At 42.2% G+C, this 18,487-nt stretch overlaps 3 protein-coding genes across 3 annotated transcripts; 1 reads left to right on the top strand and 2 right to left on the bottom strand.

Moving 5' to 3' along the window:
* Positions 1 to 219: 219 nt before the first annotated feature.
* Positions 220 to 7,044, top strand: lcmt2 (leucine carboxyl methyltransferase 2). The gene is made up of 14 exons (XM_084362735.1): positions 220 to 770; positions 1,351 to 1,475; positions 1,989 to 2,070; positions 2,216 to 2,396; positions 2,527 to 2,683; positions 3,075 to 3,264; positions 3,469 to 3,576; positions 3,707 to 3,794; positions 3,949 to 4,176; positions 4,430 to 4,675; positions 4,785 to 4,882; positions 5,985 to 6,172; positions 6,316 to 6,451; positions 6,650 to 7,044. Exons 1-14 carry the CDS (start codon positions 723 to 725, stop codon positions 6,812 to 6,814), a joined length of 2,040 nt encoding a protein of 679 aa, XP_084218861.1. The 5' UTR covers positions 220 to 722; the 3' UTR covers positions 6,815 to 7,044.
* Positions 7,045 to 7,170: 126 nt separating this feature from the next.
* Positions 7,171 to 9,161, bottom strand: crygs2 (crystallin, gamma S2; the record flags this gene model as incomplete). Its single annotated transcript, XM_084361396.1, is given in 6 exon segments — positions 7,171 to 7,443; positions 8,228 to 8,470; positions 8,827 to 8,888; positions 8,891 to 8,911; positions 8,914 to 8,945; positions 9,118 to 9,161. Coding segments are annotated over 6 exon segments (675 nt in total).
* Positions 9,162 to 10,865: 1,704 nt separating this feature from the next.
* Positions 10,866 to 18,451, bottom strand: tbccd1 (TBCC domain containing 1). The gene is made up of 10 exons (XM_084362751.1): positions 18,434 to 18,451; positions 18,074 to 18,341; positions 17,354 to 17,417; positions 16,997 to 17,263; positions 16,573 to 16,731; positions 16,268 to 16,384; positions 15,322 to 15,571; positions 14,935 to 15,121; positions 14,016 to 14,546; positions 10,866 to 13,054 (listed from the first exon to the last, which is right to left on the bottom strand). Exons 3-10 carry the CDS (start codon positions 17,414 to 17,416, stop codon positions 12,841 to 12,843), a joined length of 1,788 nt encoding a protein of 595 aa, XP_084218877.1. The 5' UTR covers position 17,417; positions 18,074 to 18,341; positions 18,434 to 18,451; the 3' UTR covers positions 10,866 to 12,840.
* Positions 18,452 to 18,487: the final 36 nt, after the last annotated feature.

Genomic DNA, 18,487 nt, shown 5'->3' with positions numbered 1-18,487 from the left:
CCTAATTAAACATACCAATACTACAGGTCCATGTGAACAAGACATGACTACTGAGAGGGACATGGAAATAATATTACCGTTTATCTGTCGTTTCAGCAGCGCAGGTATCGCAGGCTTAACTGTTGACAATTTGGCTATCAGCTGGTTAAAGAAAATGTTAACACTTCCTGTAAATTGGCGCAGGCGCACTAAGTGCCGCATTGTCAAACCGCATTCCCCAACGGTCCACTCAGTGACTGTTCACATTTTGACATTGTTCAGCTCCACTTCGCTTTACTAATGTTCACAAACGTGTATCATCTTGTTTTGGCAGCCGAAGACAAAATATAATAGAATTTGTATTTACAATAACGAGTATGCATGGTGAATAATGATTTTATCAAGGCCAAGCTGAGCATATTAACACCGCGACTGAATATCTTTGGCTCATGAACATTACATTATTAATGTAGAAGCAACCTGAAAGAGCTTTTTAGAGAACTAACACTGACCAAGAGCGTTGTTATTATTGTAGCCTCCAGGCCGCACGGGGGCGCAAGAACGCAGATATGAAGGCACCCGGAAGTCTTTACCACGTCAAAGATGTTGACTTATTTTCATCAGTGAACTAACTACCGGCAATACCGAAAATCTATTAACACGTATTTATTACAGTGTGCAATGTGATTTGGAGTGTCCCTGCGGAGTGTCCCTGCGGAGTGCTGTGACAGCTGGCTGACATTATGCCAACCACAAACAGAAAGAAGCAGAAGCAGGGGAGGGACACCGCAGTAAGTCCTCATTTACTGCAACTTATCAGCAACACCTGATATGTCAAGTATGTTAAAGTCAGTGATGGAAGGAAATTAAGTATTGTACTTTATTAGTACATTACACCATTGTATACTTGTTTATTTCAATACAATTCCAATGTAAGTACTGTTTTTTTTTTTTACAATTATTTAACAGCCTAAATTACTGTAAAAAATTAATAATCTACATGTTAAACATTTGGACCTAATGACCTATGAGGAATTGTTATAGATTAAATTAACCAACAGTTTGTAAATGCTTGAAAAATAAGCTTCATACTACAATAGCTCAATGCTGTGTACACATTACTGTAGTACAATAATGTAATGTATGATAGGTCAGTTATTTTAACAGTTGTCGTAGTCATAGTATTTCTTTCAACGCTTGCAACAAGTACATCAAAATGGTCACAGGCTTATTTATTTACATGTATGATGGCTCTGTTTCATGTATGTATGTATTTATTCATGTATTTTGCTTGTTTGTTTGTTTGTTTGTTTGTCTGTCTGTTTGTTTGTTTTCATTGCTTTACTGTTGCTCAATGGTTTGTTTCTCCAGGTACAGGGAACCAACGACAGCAGTGTGGTAAGCAAAGTGTCTGCTGCAGCGCAGGGCTACTTTGAGGATGTCTTCCTCCAACACTTTGTGTGCAAAGTGGCCAGGAGAGCTCCACTCATCAACAGGTCAGGTCAGCAGGGATCTTGAGACTCTGTGATCAAGGTCACAATCACTTCATTTAACACACTAAATGCATGTACATGTTCTGGTCTGTTTGTTTGTTCTTTTCTGATAATGGTGTCTTGTAAGCCCATCTGGGTTGGGCATATTATTTGTGGATGACACAATAATAAATCAGTCAGATCAAATCATACATGTACAAGAGTTGGACTTGTTTGAAAGGTGTGGTGTAACATGTTCTGCAAGGTAATAAAAACTGTTAACTAATAATAACTACAGACTAAAGGGAAATGATACAATAGCAATGATTGTTTTTTATTATGGATTCATCTACAATTTGTTTTTCTCATTTTCTTGATTAATCTTTTCTTCAATAGAAAACAGAAAACAGTGAAGCATGTCTATCATAGTTTCAATAGCTGGTTCAATAGCTCAATATTATGTCCATATGTCATATGGAACAGGGTATATAGTGTATAATAATAGGAATAATAATGTGTTGTATTTGCATGTTTTAGGGGCTACTATGTACGCTGGAGGGCTGTGGACCACTGTGTGCGGAGATTCCTTCACATTACTGAAAACTGCCCCAAGAGACAGGTGAGTTAACAGTATATTGCCCAACACTATTTTGTATAGAACGTTTGGATTCTAAAGGGTTGTGTATTTTATATACAGTCATTTGTCTTTCTTTCTCCCTCTGTCTTTTTTCTAACTGTCTCTGTCATCTTTCCTCTTCTTGTAGATTTTGTCATTGGGCGCAGGGTTCGACTCTCTGTATTTTCGCCTGCGGGCAGATGAGGCACTTGACAGGGCTGTTGTGTTTGAAGTAGATTTTCCTGATGTCATGCGGCGCAAGGCTGCTTTGATCAATTCGAACATTACACTGAGGGGGATGTTAGACACCTGTTTACCTTCTCTTACAGGTTTGTACTTTCCTTCACACACTACATGCTTGTGTGCACTCAGATTCAAAGAGATTTTCTTTTCAGAAGGATAGAAATATGCACGTCATAACTGGATATCATAAGCATATGCCTACCTATTTGTCTTTAGGACCTGTATATGTGTCTAGTGGTCAGTACCGTCTGCTGGGGGTGGATGTTAGAGAGCAGTCCCAGGTGGAAGAGGCTCTGGGTGGGGCTGGGCTCAACTGGGCCGCCCCTACACTAATTCTGTCTGAAGTGGTGCTAACCTACATGGAAACACAATGGTAAGGTTTGTTTGATCTATCTAGGGGACCATATCACCCCTTTTGTGCATTCGTATTATATAAGCTAGGACTGTAAAACCGTGTTCTTTATTTTGATTTTAGGTTATGTACAATAATTACACAGTATCTAGCAAAGTTCAGGATTATGATCTTGAATCGTACAGTTCTAATGTGAATGTTTGTTAGTAGTGGTTGTATATCTAGGTGCTGCATCATAGGCAACTGGACTTGTTTCAGTTTCTTGAAGACGTTTCACCTCTCAAGAGGTTTCCTCAGTAATCAGGATGTTGCAAGTCCAGTTGCCTACGATTGCAGCACTTAGATTTACCATGACCCGGATGACTGAGAACCTTCATCAACACGTAGTGGTTGTATGTTGCATGTCTTCCAGGTCTGATGCTGTCATTAGCTGGGCGGCAAAGGTCTTGCCACAGTCACTCTTTGTTATATATGAGCAGATACATCCACATGATCCCTTTGGTCGGATCATGCAAAATCATTTCCTGAAACTAAACTCAACTCTACACGCCCTCCGACAGTACCCAGACACTGCTGCACAGAGACACAGGTTCCTGGACAAGGCCAGTATTCACACAATATACACTGCAGACAATAAGTTTTAGTAAAGTGGTATGTGTAACAGAGATGTTTATTTCTTATTCCCTGATGATTCAGGACACTCAGAGATGTATGATAAAATATGATTGCTCTGTTTTTTTGTGTGTGGTACACAGAAATGCTTGATCATATATAGTGTCTCAATAAATATGTGTTATTGTGTTCAGGGCTGGGAGCAGTGTGTGTGTCTGGATATGAATGTCCTCTACCTCGGGCTGGTCCCTGAGGAAGAGAGATGCAGAGTGGAGAGTCTGGAGCCTTTTGATGAGTATGAGGTTAGCTGTTGAAACATGTCTTCATCTTCTTATTTTGTGGAGTTGTGGTTGTCTCTCTGTCGTACACTTTATGAATCCTACTTCCTCGCAATAATATTGAACTGAATTATCAATACCTGTATGCGCTCAGGAGTGGCACCAGAAATGTTCCCACTACTTCATCCTCACTGCATCTCGAGGCTCTTTGACGGCACAGGCTTTACTCCCGCATGCTCCAGGTAGCTATCACTTTATTTCCCTCTCACAGAAATCCACTGTCCCTACTTCAAACTTACAAAACCTTTGTAATATCTTTGACATACATGTCTTTATGTTTTTCAATGGCAACGGTTGCAACATTTATGTGATCGTGTGTATGTTTGTATGCCTCAGTATCTCCATTGCCATCCATTTGCCCATCCTGGAGCCCCATAGCCCTGAGTGTGCAGATCATACCAGTTAGTATGGAAGGGCTGGGGATGGCCACCTCCTTGCTGAGCCCTGGGCAGGTCCTGCTAACAGGAGGCTCTAGCAGAGGAGGCAGGGGGGCAGTGCCTAGGATCCTCCTCAGGGATCAGGAAGGTTGGAGATCTGTCAGTGTGGAACCATCAGTAGATTTGGGTGAGAGGGCTTTCTGCCTCTGATGTTCTTTTCCTATCAGTAGTCCTTTTTGATCTCACATTTTCTGATTAATCCATTAATTTCAGGTTGAATTTTTCATTCATGCAGGAAGCTGAATGCCAGTTCATTTCTTTCCCAATCCTAATATAGTATAACCATTACTAATATTCTTTTCGTTATTATCAAAATTGTACAAGTGAGACCAATCTAGCTTCCAGTGTGAACAGTTAGTTGTTGTGTTGCCTTCTTCCAGGTGTTCGACTCTACCACACAGTTATCCCTCTGCCTGGAGGAGGTCTTGTGGTGTACGGCGGTCGCTCCTCTCCACTCAATCCAATCAGAGGCCTTTTCAGACTAACCCTGGACCCCAATAATCCATCTGGTCCTCGTGACTCAGAAGACCAAGACACAGTGAAACTTTGTGTGGAGGAGATCATCTGTACAGGTGATCCACCACCGGCAAGATGGAGGCACACTGCTACTGTTGTCAGTCACAGAGGTGAGATTAAACAGGAAGTCGTAGTTGATTCTCTCTCTGTCTATCTCTCATTTTCTTAAAAATGTCATTATTTATACTATACAATAAAGCCTTTTCATTTTTCCTGCAGGCAAAGACTTTCTATTTGTGTTTGGTGGAAAGAACCAAGCAGAGGCAGTTCTGGGTGACGGCTACTTCCTGTGTATGGACCAGCAGCACTGGACTGAGGTTTGCTTAGTCCCTATCTATGTGTTATCTTTAAAAATTGCACACACACTTGTAGTATTTATATATTGTTGTCTTTCTTTACTTTAAATTACACTGGACCTCATGCAACAACCATTCATACCAGCTTATTCTTTAAGTTCCTCCTTAAAGAATAAGTTCACCCAAAATGAAAATTCAGTCATTGTCTCCTCCCCAACATACTGATGGAAAGTTGAGTGAAGTTTCATAGTCCACAAAACATTTCTGGAGCTTCACAGCAAAACAGTCTTGCGACATTCTCCTAAACAATTGAAGAAGCTGGGGACCAGTTTGAAAATGTAAGAAAACAACCCAAAGCATGATATACTGTGTGTGAATATATTATCAAACTTATGTGGACTACGAAACTTAAGCTGACTTCCCATCTACATGAGGGTGATTAGATAACGACTTTTTCAAGTTTTCATTTTTGGGTGAACTTGTCCTTTAAATGACACATACGAGTGATTGTAGACAAATTGAGTAAATGCGGCAACAGTTTTCTCATACTTTGAGTTTTCTCTTCAGCACAAACTACCTGTCGTATGACTCATGTCTAATAAAGTCTGCCTCCCATTATCCTGTGTAATATCTTAATGACCGACAACATCCCCCCTTGACCACCTCTTTTATTAGTAATGGATGCCTCGTTTGTATAAGACATTCAGACAAACAAGGCATCCATTTATGTCAGACAGTTGCTCTGATGACATGTTGTTGGCAGCTGTACTATTAATATTTTCAGACAGTTTCAGATCCTCTGTTACAGCTACTGACTCTGTTAGACTTGTTATCATTTGTCCTCCGATTTCTTACAGCAAGTCTTAAAGCTCCACAGTGTGAAAGTCTATTTTTTCATCTTTGCTAGCATTTCCATCAATTACATTAATATGGTATTTTTAAGGGCCTAATGAGGAAATCTCACAAACACACACCTTAAATAAACAGGTAGTGTTTTTCAGGCAGAGAGAAAGTTATCATAAAAAGTCATTTACAACAAATCTGTCCAGTTAAGAGAGTTTGTGAATCTGACTTGTATGAGCTAACTTGACAGAAGAAAGTGTTTGTGTGTTAATACATACAGATGCCAGTAGAGGGTGCAACTCCGGAGGCCCGCCATTCCCACTCAGCATGCTCATATCAGGGAGGTGTGGTGGTGTTTGGAGGACTAGACAGAAGAGAAGTGCCACTTGGGGACACAGTGGTGTTAAAGCCAAATGAAAGAGGCTTCTCCTGGGAAAGAATAGAGTTGCAGCCGTCTCCTGTTCCCAGGTTTGTTTTTCAAAGCCACAGACAAAGCTTTCACATCATTCAGTTAATCAAAATAAAACTCTGAGATCATGTCCTCAAGTTTCTACTAGAGAAAACAAGCTACTAAAGGGCAGTATGACCTGAAATGATTTGCTTTGCTTTAGGTACTCTCATTCTGCCCATATGATTGGTGACAAGCTGGTTGTGGTTGGTGGAGTTTGGCTGCATTCAGATGGTGTGCCAGGTGGTGCCATTATCAACCTCACCACACACAGCAGTGTGGAGTTCAGTCTGGACACGGTAATTTTACATGAAATATAATGCCACATACTGTGCTGATGCCTCTGCCTCAGTTTGATACAGCCTGGGTTTGTTGCTTGAAAGGCAGCATCAAGTGCTTCATATAAAGTCATTTGTTGGCATTCATATTCACTGTTCATGTAGATCTGTTAGACAAGATACTGAATAATGAATCCCTGTGTGTCCTGCCATCTCTAGACCCCAGTGCCCTGGCCTCTGATGCTCCACTCATTCTGCTCTGAGCTCATGGACCCAGAGGAACCAGAGCTGCTCCTGATAGGCGGAGGAGGAAACTGTTTCTCCTTTGGCACTCACTTGAACCTTCAGCCTGTCACTGTGGACCTCAGACCTGTGCTGGAATGAAGTAGCCTAAAGTGAAAGAAACTGTTAAGAGGCTCAAATCAAAGACTCAAACTGAGGAGGTTCTGTGATCCAAACTCTAACCATCAGACGTCTCAGTCAGGATGAGATGGTTAAACTTGGATTATCATTATCAGTGTCATTGTTTTTTATCCTTGAAGTGTGGATGTTTACTGTAAGTATGGATGAGCACAACAGGTTCAAACAACATTAAACAACTCATGTATGGAAAACCCAAAGACATGTTGTCAGTTTGCTTACTGGACAGGCTTTTATTTGTGAGACCTCAGTTCAAAGTCACAAAATAGTCAAATTGACATAGCAGGTCTTTTTCTTTAACATTTTGGATGGAGGTTAAATCATTCAGTGAAGCGCCTGAAGGACTGGACTGTAGGACTGACAGCACCCCAGTCGCCGGGCTTGCGGTATTCACCCTTCTCCAGGAAGTACTGGCGCCCACGGTAGTTAGGGTGCTCGTAGAAAACCCACCAGCCGTCGAAGACTTTGCAGGAGTTGACCTCTTTCCAGCGGAACTTCTCCAGAAGTGAGGGACAGTCCTCTGTGGCCTCGAAGACCTGACCCCCGAACTCTGCCTTCTCATACAGCTGCATCTTGTACAGTGTCCCACTGGTCTGGAGGGTGACAGGAGGGAATGAGGGAGATGGTGGGGGTATGGAAGTAGATGCCAGGGGGTTAAAATGGAAGATGGGTGTGAAGAGGTAGCAGGTGGAGAGTGGTGAATGAAGGGTGGAGGTGGTAGTTAGTGCAGGGGGTTGGGAAATGGTAAGGACGGGATGTGGGGTCAGAGAAAAGGGGAAGGGGGGATATATAGGGAAATGAGATTTGTATCTAACAAAAGGAAAATATGTTAGTAATACTGCACCACGAGCCTTTGATTGTGCCACATCAATTAGATAACTAACTTACATCAAACACCTTCCCTCACTGTTTGCATTCTGTCTGCTCATTTAAAACTGTACACACAGCTTGTACCAACTACATTGATTTTTGTATGAGTGGCTTCCCTGCATCTGCCTACAGGCTGTGGGTCGGTTGGACCAAAGCCGAGTCATACAAATGGACTGACCCAGGTATTGGTCTACATTGACAATGCCCTGCAGTCAGTGTTAACATTAACACCATAGCATGACCGCTTCGATATGTCCATCAGTTGGGTTTGCTCTCCCCTGCACTCACTGAGGCTTTCAGTTAAACTAACTCCTGGCTGACTCATGAAACTCGAGTTTATAACCCACCAAGTCTAGCTCCTCTGCTTCTCAGCTGAGGAAAAATCCTACTAGGAGTCATATTTGGAAAGGTTAGTTAGTCGATCAAGAGCTCTGCAGCACATTCAAGAAAAGAAAAATAGATCTAAGAATCAGCAGCAGACAAGATCACAGGTGATGGCTGACTTACAAAGTGGATCATCTTGCAGGAGCTGAGGCGGTCATTGAGGCCCATCCAGCGCTGGTACTCTGGGTACTCTCCCCTGGTCAGGACATACTGGTAGCCCATGTAGTTGGGCCTCTCATACACCACCCAGGCTCCACTCTCCACCCGGATGGAGTTGCAGCGGCTCAGGTAGGTGTGGAAATCAGAGCAGTCGCTATCGCACTCATAGCGACGGCCCTGGAAGTTCTTGTCCTCGTAGAAGACAATCTGTGGGACGACACATGGGAGTCTTAGCTCCCACCCAGATTTCACACCATCTGCGATGGATTTGCTCATGGGTGAGCCTTAGAAAGGTCACATTTTCCTGAGCAAAGATACTAAGATTCCAAAGCCTTGGAAAACATTCTTTTGTCATGCTCTCAATGTGCAGCTTCAACGTCCAGCTGACTAAACCCATCAACACCTAGTGCTGCAAAAAACACTTGCCTCACCTGCAAGTGAGGCAAGTGCAAATCCCAATAATCCCCATAGAGAGACCTTAACCCACAAATTCATACTTCACCTACGTATCACAGTGTTAGCTGACTCTATGTCCATGCCAGTCCCACTTTGTCTTAACTCACCCTGCCCATCTTGGATATAAGGTGTGGGATAGCCTTGGTGATGTTAAGTGATGGTTCCCCTGAGGTCTCGATGTTGCACTGGCCCCTCACCAGTCCCTTTTATATCCCCGCTTTCCCACGTTTATAAACAGCAACAGTGGAGGCAATAGGGGAACAATCGCTTTGTCATGAAAATGAGATCCAAAAATTGAGTCAGTGATTCTAGTGCTATTCAGTTTTTCCAGAAAAGCGAGGAAGGATTACGGCATAATGGCCGGGCATGATAAGCGTCTATTGACCCCACTTCTCTACTGGCTGGGTTCAGTGCCCACCCCCCGCTCCAGCTCTCGTACCATGCTACACATGCCAGCTCCACCAGTTTGCCCCCACCTGGTGAGGACCTGCCAACTCATGACTTATTTCTGCCTTATGGATGAATCCAGATAGAGCAGTGTTCAATGGTGGGAGAAGTATTCAGACCCTTTATTCAAGTAAAAGTAGCAATACCCCACTACAAAAATACTCTATTACAAGTAAAAGCCCTCCATTCAAAATCTCACTTGAATTAAAGTACAGAAATATAAGATATTAATATTAGAAGGAAAAGGCCCCTGTTTGTTATATTGTCATGTTACAAATTGCATATATTTTATCAAATATTAGATTATCGCTGATGCATTCATTTTCAAGCAGCATTTTACGAGTTGTCTATAAATATGCATTGCATTTTATATCATTTACATTTTGTATGTAAGCAAGTTGTAAATATAGTGTATACAGTGACATTAAAGGTGCAATATGTAAGAATTTTAGTTAAAAAACATAAAAAAATGTACTAAATTTATCAACATAATGTCAAGAAATAACAGTTCTGACATAATGGCGTCTATGTATTGTGCTGCAGAGATACTAAAATGAGCATACTAACCAGTTAGCCCCGTCCTGTTCTGGTCCGAAGAGCCCGTGCTAGCAGTGCAAACACAGACACTCCCCCTTTGCTCCTCGCTCCCAGGCTGGACTGCTAGCTGCACAGCTAACAGAGCTAAGTAGCTAACAGTAGCTACAGTTAGCAGCAGTTAACGGTTATGCTGTCCCATATTTGTTTTAAGTGTGAATTTGACAGGAATCCAATTCTTACATGTTACAACTTTTAATCGAAACACTCAAGTAAAATACAAGTAACTGAAGGAGCTCAGCCTTTACAAATGTTACTATCACGTTTTTCTAGGAATCAGTCCGTCAGTGAGTCTTTTAAACTTAGTATTTATAGTTTGTGTTTGTCCTGCTGAAAAAGAATACAACAATCTGTAAACTTCTGATAAACTCTGCAACTTCTATTTTTATTTGTTTCCCTCAAGCTGCAAGCTATGTGTCTGGCTCTCTCTCTCTGTTTTCTCCTCCTCCCCCTCCTTTTTTCACTCGGGTTGGACCATAGGCCGCACAGGAATCTCTCTCTCTGGCCTCACAGAAATGCCGGATCTGAGTTGTCTCCTCTTACTGTAGGACCCCCTCAGGGATGGGGTGGAGAGGAGGTCGTGTGGCTCGGGGACCACACGGTGACACCTCTGCCTGCTCTCTCATCCTTCTGGATCCATGCTCTTCACATATATTGTATATAATCTACTTGTGTCAGATATGTTGTCATTCAATCAGTATATATATATATATATATATATATATATGCATTTTTCTCTGTGACAAGGGTTTTTTTAGGGAGTTTTTCCTCACTTGAATCGAGGGTCAAAGGATAGAGGATGTAATAGGTTGTAAAGATTGTAGAGCCCACTGAGGCAATGTGATTTGTAATTTTGGGTCATGTAAATAAAATCTGACTTGAAGGTTTACCTAAATATGGTACTTGTACTTACCACATTCCACCACTGAGTGTTGAATAACCACAAATGCAACAAATAGCACAGTTTGTAAATAATGATGCATTTCAATGTATTTCTTTATTACTCAGATGAACTGGCTCCCATCATACCAAAACTGGACATTATGCTGTTTCCAAAGGACTGAAGAGACAGAATCAAAATATCCAAAACAAATGCAGGAGGTGATCCGGTCAAAATCTTTATTTATTAACAATAACGATCAAAAACTATATTGTGCTCTTCATATAGTACCAGTAGAGGAGCGTGTGTACAAATCACAGGGTAGGTGCTCAAGGTAGGCAGCAGCAGTAAGACATTTAGTGTCATCACTTCCATCTTGAAAATTAAAAGACACATCCCAGCATTTTGAAAACTTTTACAGTGTTCTCTAATATGTAACATTTTAAAAGTACAGTTTTTTTTTTAATCAAGTCCATCTTTCCTTATTAACTCCCCATAAGTGATAAAATTCTGCAGGTCTGTTGTTTGTAATGAGTTTCCCAATCTGTGAATAAGAGGAAATTGTAATGTACCAAAGTGTACAAACAGGACGCTAATAGCCTGAAGTACACTTGGAGGTATGGAATGCTATAAATGGTACTGTAGGCAGGGTAGATTTAATAAAAAATAATCTTATTATAATGCTAAAATATACATATTCACAAGGGTGAATTCATCCAAAAATGATCATTAGGCAACATCTGGCCACAATTCTGCAAACTCACCAAATGTTATTTTTCCCACATTTGGCACAATAAACAGCAAATCAGCTATTCAGATATTATTGAAGAAATTAGTCCACAACAAAAATTGCTGCTTCACTGCTCATGTTGTACTTGTTGTACTGGTCACACTGCAGTCACTGTCAGAGAAAATATTTCCTTTTGACCGCTGGCAACACACCTACTGTGATATCAATAATTGGGATGTGGAAAAAAAAATACAACACACATGAACGACTGAGCCCCTGAACAGCAGGGTAGCTATTGTTGACTTACCCTATGACCATAGAATATGACAGATGGACGGTGCAGTAACATACCTACAATAAATTATGTTAATATTCTTTCTTTACCTCCATTCAAAAAAAAACTTGATTGCTATTTTTAAGATTCTATTAACACAAGAAATTCTATGACCTGAGTTACTGTAGGCGCACTAACATGTCTTTAATACCCAAAGTGCTACGTCATTCATCTACATTCTCCAGCTTTAAATGCATGTGTCAACTTCCCTTACTTAAAATATACTTTTTTACAGAAAATAGCATGTAGTTACATACGTGGGCACTACTGAGAAGAAATGGTGACACTTGCTCCCGACTGTATGGAAGAGAACCAAAGTGCTCACAGCAGTCATTGTTCTCCAGGAACCCGACCTCAGTTCAACAGCAGCCAATCACAGGTGCTTTGAGTTCCTCTAATGGTCGCTGCATGCTGACTCCAAGACGCACAAAGTAAATCACTTTTTTACACAAGAACAATGGGTGGTAGGTAGTTTTCAGTTCTCAAACTGTGTCTTAATGTAGGTGTTTTGGAATGATTACATATTAAAGATCTATTAATGCTTCAAGAGAACAGATTTTAGGGCATGTCTGCCTGACTGTCACATTCCGTCAGTACCTTGTGTTTATTCCTCCTCAGCTAGACCCACTGCCTTTAACCAAATTTAGATTTTCTGTCTCCAAAAGATGACGTTCAGCAGTAAACCAAAAACTAGGCTCTCTCACAATGTCCCTTTAAACGTCTGTGGTGTCTTCACAGATGCTATGTTTATTTCAGTCTACAGCTCCCCTCAAAACAGTGTTGCTTGGGATGTTGTTTTACAACATGCCAATCCACTCCTTACTTGGCTGAGACAGGTTAAGGATTTAGCTGCCTTTTGTTAAGAGGAACTTAAAATGCAGCCCATACCAGCCTTCCACTCAAGAATGAGAGGGACATAAGTTGCTCTAAAAGCTGCATCAACAGACTTGACAGATTAAGGTGCAAATAACCATGACCATACTGCACAATAATACTGGCAGCTAACATAGTTATGAACTTACAGGAGCTCCAAATATCAGTAAGACCATATGGAGCCTGGATGTGCGTTATGCTACCCTAATTTACAGGTACAATTATCCTGCTGGCTATGACCCAAACAAGACTAACATAACAACTCAACAAGCCATAGGTGACTGTCCAACTGCCCGCCCAGTCCTCACATGTTTGGCATCATTAACTTGGGGCATGTCCATCACAGGCCCATTGGAGTACTTTGAGGAGGCTATCGTGGGTGGAATAAGGCTGTCAAGTTCCTGCCTGTGCCCCGTTTCCAGTAGCCACTCATGGAATTTGACCTCCACCAACTCCTTAAACTGCTGCTTCTGCTCCCTGGAGAACATAAATGAGAAATCAGTTACAACAGAAAAACGAGAAAACAAGAAAGAGGAGGAAAGAGACCGGAGGTGGGAGAGATTAGTGTAAAAATACTGTAATATAGAAATCAATCAGGCTCTTTCCCTCATGAAATGGCATCCTATGATGATTTCCCTGTTGTTCCCTGTGCTGTCAGGGTCACATGAAGTGCAGAGCCCCTCAAGCAAGTTTTGTGACACCAATGCCATCATTGAACTACATTATATCCCACTAGCAAAGTAGCTAACTCACATTCTTATTGATTTTTGGAATGGCTGTGTTCCATTATCACCTTCCACTGATTAAAATAGCACACTGGACAATGGAATAAAAATTTCATTTTCATACATGCATAGATGACCGATTGTTAAAGTAATATCAGATATATCTAATTTCTTTTTAAGAGTAACTTTACCAACTTTACAAATTAAAGTGCGTTTACAAGTCTTGGGGAGTGAGACTGCGTATGTGATAAAAGTAGTATCAAGCCTTTTGTGGCTGCAGAGGAAGCTGCTTGTAATCTGCTAAATTGCCGCTAGTGATGTCACTCAGTGGCTACGCTGCATTTTGGGTAATGTAGGCACCAGGTTTTGAGAAGGAAGTAGAATGTGTGGAGGTGATATCTCTGGTTCTGCTGAATCAATTTTGATCTTTTTTTTTAAACTGTCCATAGTGAGTCCAACAGTGTTATAGTAGTACAATGCTAGACCAGTGGACTGCATTTCAAAACCTTGTGCCTACATTACCCATAATGCAACTGCTAGTGAGATCACTGGAGGCAATTTATCAGATTACATGCTCTGGAGCCACACAAGGTTTTATGCTACTTTTTTCATGTATGCAGTAGTACTCCAAGACCTTTAAACACACTTTAATGTACAAAGTTGGCGGAGTTACCCTTTAATAACAGAGCGATGAAGACCTGACTGCCACTCACTTGTTTAGCCGGGCCTCCATCACAGTCTTCTGCCACTTCTGTATCCTCTTCTCCTTTTCATCGAGTGCTGCCTGATATGGAGGAGGTAATCCCCCAGGCACCTCACATGTGTCACCCTCCATCTGGAATGGCACAACCAGTGTGTGAAACTCAGCTGGGGGCAGCAGGCGGTAGCAGACAGAGTCTGGGTTGGACGATGCGTTGAGAGAGGTGTTGACGAGGCCCTCGGTCCCCAGAAGCAAGGGTCGATCCCAGGCACTGGGAACTACTGCCAGCCCCACACTGGCCATATGATCCTCCATGGAGGGGTAAAAAGTGTGGAAAGGCCCCAGTGTAATGTCTGTGTTTCCAGGTAGGAGCAAGGGGCGGGTGGGCGTCAAGGCGTGAATAGTGCAACATGAGGAGGCTCCGACAGCGATCCTGCCAGCCACACACACCACCCGCACGTTCTGACAGCTGTGGATGTGGACGCTGGTCTCAACAGGACCTAGAACCACAGTGCTGTCCCGGCATTTGTCCACACTGACTGATCTGAAGAAGCAGACGCAACAAAAAAACATGACTGATGAACTGTGTCCCAAATAGTCCATAACACAACATATATTAATGGTAGCTAGGGCGGCACAACTAATAGAAATGTTATCAGAATCACAATAAGGCCCAGTCAGCAATATCCAAATCGCACAAGCTACCTACCACGTACAACTCTTGTTCTCCAGATGTAAGAGAACGTGCTTTGGTACAGACCCCAACACATGTCACATCATCATCTTTTCAATGGTTTTTTCAGTGAAAATGAAAATTTTGATGCAAAAATAATCATTCCCACTAATCATTAATCATATTGCAAAATCTGCCAAAATAAACACAATATGATTTTTAGTTCTTCTCGTGCAGCCCAAATGGAAGTTAACCTCACCTTAGAGGAGACAGAAGGTATATGAAGGCATCGGAGCATCTGTGGATTTTGATGTTGGCACCAGTCAGCTTGTCTGAGGTTTTAGCCAGGGTCTGTTTGAACACTTGCGACATCAGCACCATCTTACTTCCTGGTGGAGCCATGTGGGTGTTTCGGGCTATTTTGGCTCTCTTCATGGCCCCCTCTACTGTAATGCAGAGAAAACAAGTCGACAGTTAAAGAAATGATGATGACTGTGAAGGAGCACTTAAAACACACACACCACACCTTTACAACACTGTGTTCCTGACTTTTAATTATTTCCCCTCAGAGACAATGTTCTAAAACTACAGTACAGACTTCTAAGAAACTGCAATATAAAACCTGATTTAAGAACAATTTAGATACCTTGTTGAGCCCAGGCTAGCTTCTTGCCTGAGCGCAGGCAGGCAGTTATCCCAAAGGGGTTGAGTGTGAGGCTCTGCTGGAGGCACGACAGTAGCTTGTGCAGGGGGAAAGAGTGGGTCGGTGTGGAGTAGCCAGCTTGTGTCTGGAGTGGACCTTTGGTCAGCAGCCTGTGGATAGGCTGGACAGCTCTGCCATGACAAACTGAACCCTCCAAGAGCAGGCCCAAGCTGCGCACCGCCTCCAGGGATATCTGGCAAAACACAACTGAAGAATCAGCTACAGTGCATCTTTTGATGGGAATGGTAATTTCTTTTAGAGTTTCATTTCAGTCGATTTTAAAAAAAGCACAGGTGAATGTAGCTGCAAAACATACTATTCTGTAAGCAAAGATTTTTCTTGTCACTAGTTTCAAAGATATTCGTGATTATCCCAATTTATGATTATCTTAGTAATAGAAATTCACCATGATCCACTAATGTTTTTAATTTTTCTTATGTGTTATTATCGCAAGCCACAATAAAATCCTTTAATGTCCCATCCCTTACTGAGTCTGCCTTCTACATTTACATTTAGAGCATTTAGCAGACGCTTTTGTCCAAAGCGACTTACAGTAAGTACGTTTGTCACAAGAAAGAAACCACAACATAACACCATCACTTCTATTACGTTCTGAGCTGGTCGTGTACAGTGGGTTTTTTAAGTTTTTGCCGGCTGCAGCCAAAAACCACACTATGAGAAGTAAGGGTGAACCAGAACAGTTAAGTTGAGCCGGACAGCTAAACAATGAGCTGAAACTCTTTATAAAGCTCTGTAAAGTCGAGGGGAGCTGCAGATTCAGATGGAATTCTCTGCAAGTTCATCTCTATGAGCGACAACCTTCACATTGTCATTTGATACATTTTTATTATGAAGTCTGTTGCTGTTGTCGCAGGATGTGTCCACATACCTGGCAATCTCTAAGGGCCTGACCAGACTGTGACAGTTGGCCTGGCTCCACCAGCAGCTCCAGAATCTCAGCTAGGTGACTTTGTACAAATGACAGGTGGGCCTGGTCATCCCAGTTCTGCTGATCCAAACAGAAACAACAAAAGAACTGTGAGTGGCTCGTATGGAAGAACTGAGCTAACAATAACTTTTGAAGATAATGAAGATGCTTTGGACTAGGCAATATGTAGTTCTTAGAATGACAGACTATTGAAAGACAATATTGATGTTATCAGCCTGTCTTTTGTAGTTCACAGTTACAGTGACCTTGTTCTGAGAGCTAGTCTTGGCCTCTCGGTCTGATGGAGAGGGCGAACGAGTACGATGACTGGGCCACTCTTCACCAATCAGAGAGGTACGCAGAGACACACGGTTCAGCTGCTGGATGTAGAGGAAGAGGAGGAACTGCAGTGTGTCCACAGACAACTGAAATGAACAGGAGAAAAAGAAACAAAGGTGCATATCAATGTGTAGCTCCTCCTCATAGTTAAGAGCAGGGCTACAACAACATACACCTCTGCCTGGGGCAAAATGCAACAATACAATGAGCAACACACCTTCGAGAAAGAGTCAGACATGATACAAAACAGCTAAGCGACAAGACAAGACAGTATTACATTCTCAGGTAAATTGAGGCATTTGGACAAGTAATTGTAACTAGATGTACTCCACCCCTGTCATTTTTTTTTACCTTGTTCCTTTGTTGTTCAAGCTCAGTTTTTGAAGAGCACTGGGAAAGACACTCGGCCCACTCCAGCCTCTCCTCTGGAGTGTGGCCAGTAAGTAAGTCAAAAGTCTCAAAGTAGAGCCATGCGAGGTCTTCTGGGAGCTGGAGCTTTCCACAGGCAATATGTCTCCACATGGGCCAGCCCAAAATGGGGAAGCAGCCATCCCGTGTTCGGACGTAGCTCGCCATCTTGCGAAGATAGTGCAGGCTGAGCTTGGAGGGGGGAGCCACCTAAAATGGCATTAACTCCAGTTATTTTAAAAACATTTGCATCCACTGGATGATGTCAATATATTTAATTGATGGGGAGCGTATATTCACCTGCAGGGCACCCAGTAAGAAGGGTTCCATGCGTGGCCATATGCTCACCCTGTCTGCCTCCATCCTTAAAGAGAAAGGAAACAAGAAACAAGTCAGACACATGATACACTGATATGTTTGGATTTCACACTATAAGAAAGCAGTTTACGTGAGTACAGTATACATGTCAATTGTAATTTAAACTTTTGAATCACATGACATTACAGTGCAATTATTGCATTAACTATTAATTTTCTTAACAACGAGCTGTAGTGAGGCTTACTCATATATATCTTTATGTACAGTCCATGGACTGACCATACAAGTGCACCAACATGATGGTAAGATGACATGATGGCCGTTTGAAACCAGGTGTTTGTATGTCGTTCATTTAACATGGTGCAGACACCTCCTGCAGCGCCCCTGTGACGCTCCCATGACAACTGGCAGCCAGTCTGCTCATGCCATCAACACCTGACTTTGCAAAATGATAACTTTGGCACGCTAACCAAGCTGACTCTTAGTTAAAACTAACCCAGTAAGACAGTACATAAATAAGCACATAACTCATTTCATGTTGTGGCGGAACGCGAAAAGCAGTTTGGTAGCTGTAGGAATGGCTGAACTGTTGTTTTTCTCAAAGTTAACTTCACCAAACTAGGGCTCGCCAGCTAGCTACAGTTAGCTAGCAAGCCTAGCAAGGGACAGAAGGATGGGAGACAACTGTGTCTTTGCCCTTACTTTCAGCCTTTGTCTTCGTCCAGGCAAAAGCAATACGCCGTGTCGATGGGTCCAGTTACTCATACGTGAAAGTACAGATAAGAACGAGTCTTCCCGTTGATGCGGCTTGTTGTGATTAGAGGCAGACCCCGGAGTCAGACACACATCTGCCGTCCTTCCTATTTGGCGCCCTCCTCTCTGTCGAGCAGACCTGAACTGACATCTGTTGCGCGCAGCTCGCGGGGGCGCGCTTTAGCTTGCACTATGAGAACCAAGTTTGGTTTCCACACTGTAAGAAAACATATTTTTGCTGTAATTGAATCCATACATACATTTTAAACACTTCCGAGAAAACCAGTGTCCATTATTTTTTTGAAATACCAGATGCTGTAGTAGAAAGAAGAATGAGAAGTGTTTCTTTAATGTTGGGCGGGG

This window comes from Pagrus pagrus (genome assembly GCF_965226575.1).
Source record: "Pagrus pagrus genome assembly, chromosome: 9".
In the NCBI taxonomy this organism is placed as follows: domain Eukaryota; kingdom Metazoa; phylum Chordata; class Actinopteri; order Spariformes; family Sparidae; genus Pagrus; species Pagrus pagrus.
The sequence above is the reverse complement of the archived record's forward strand: the minus strand, read 5'-3'. Positions and strand labels throughout refer to the sequence as shown.

What these genes read in the sequence shown, in the direction of transcription:
- lcmt2 (XM_084362735.1), top strand. Translation starts at nt 723, where the DNA reads ATGCCAACCACAAACAGAAAGAAGCAGAAGCAGGGGAGGGACACCGCA. An exon ending in AGAGCTCCACTCATCAACAG is followed by an intron (nt 1,476 to 1,988) that starts GTCAGGTCAGCA and finishes TGCATGTTTTAG; the next exon opens with GGGCTACTATGTACGCTGGA. An exon ending in AGCCTTTTGATGAGTATGAG is followed by an intron (nt 3,577 to 3,706) that starts GTTAGCTGTTGA and finishes GTATGCGCTCAG; the next exon opens with GAGTGGCACCAGAAATGTTC.
- tbccd1 (XM_084362751.1), bottom strand. Translation starts at nt 17,416, where the DNA reads ATGGAGGCAGACAGGGTGAGCATATGGCCACGCATGGAACCCTTCTTA. An exon ending in TCTTACTGGGTGCCCTGCAG is followed by an intron (nt 17,264 to 17,353) that starts GTGAATATACGC and finishes ATGCCATTTTAG; the next exon opens with GTGGCTCCCCCCTCCAAGCT. An exon ending in AGACTAGCTCTCAGAACAAG is followed by an intron (nt 16,385 to 16,572) that starts GTCACTGTAACT and finishes TTGGATCAGCAG; the next exon opens with AACTGGGATGACCAGGCCCA.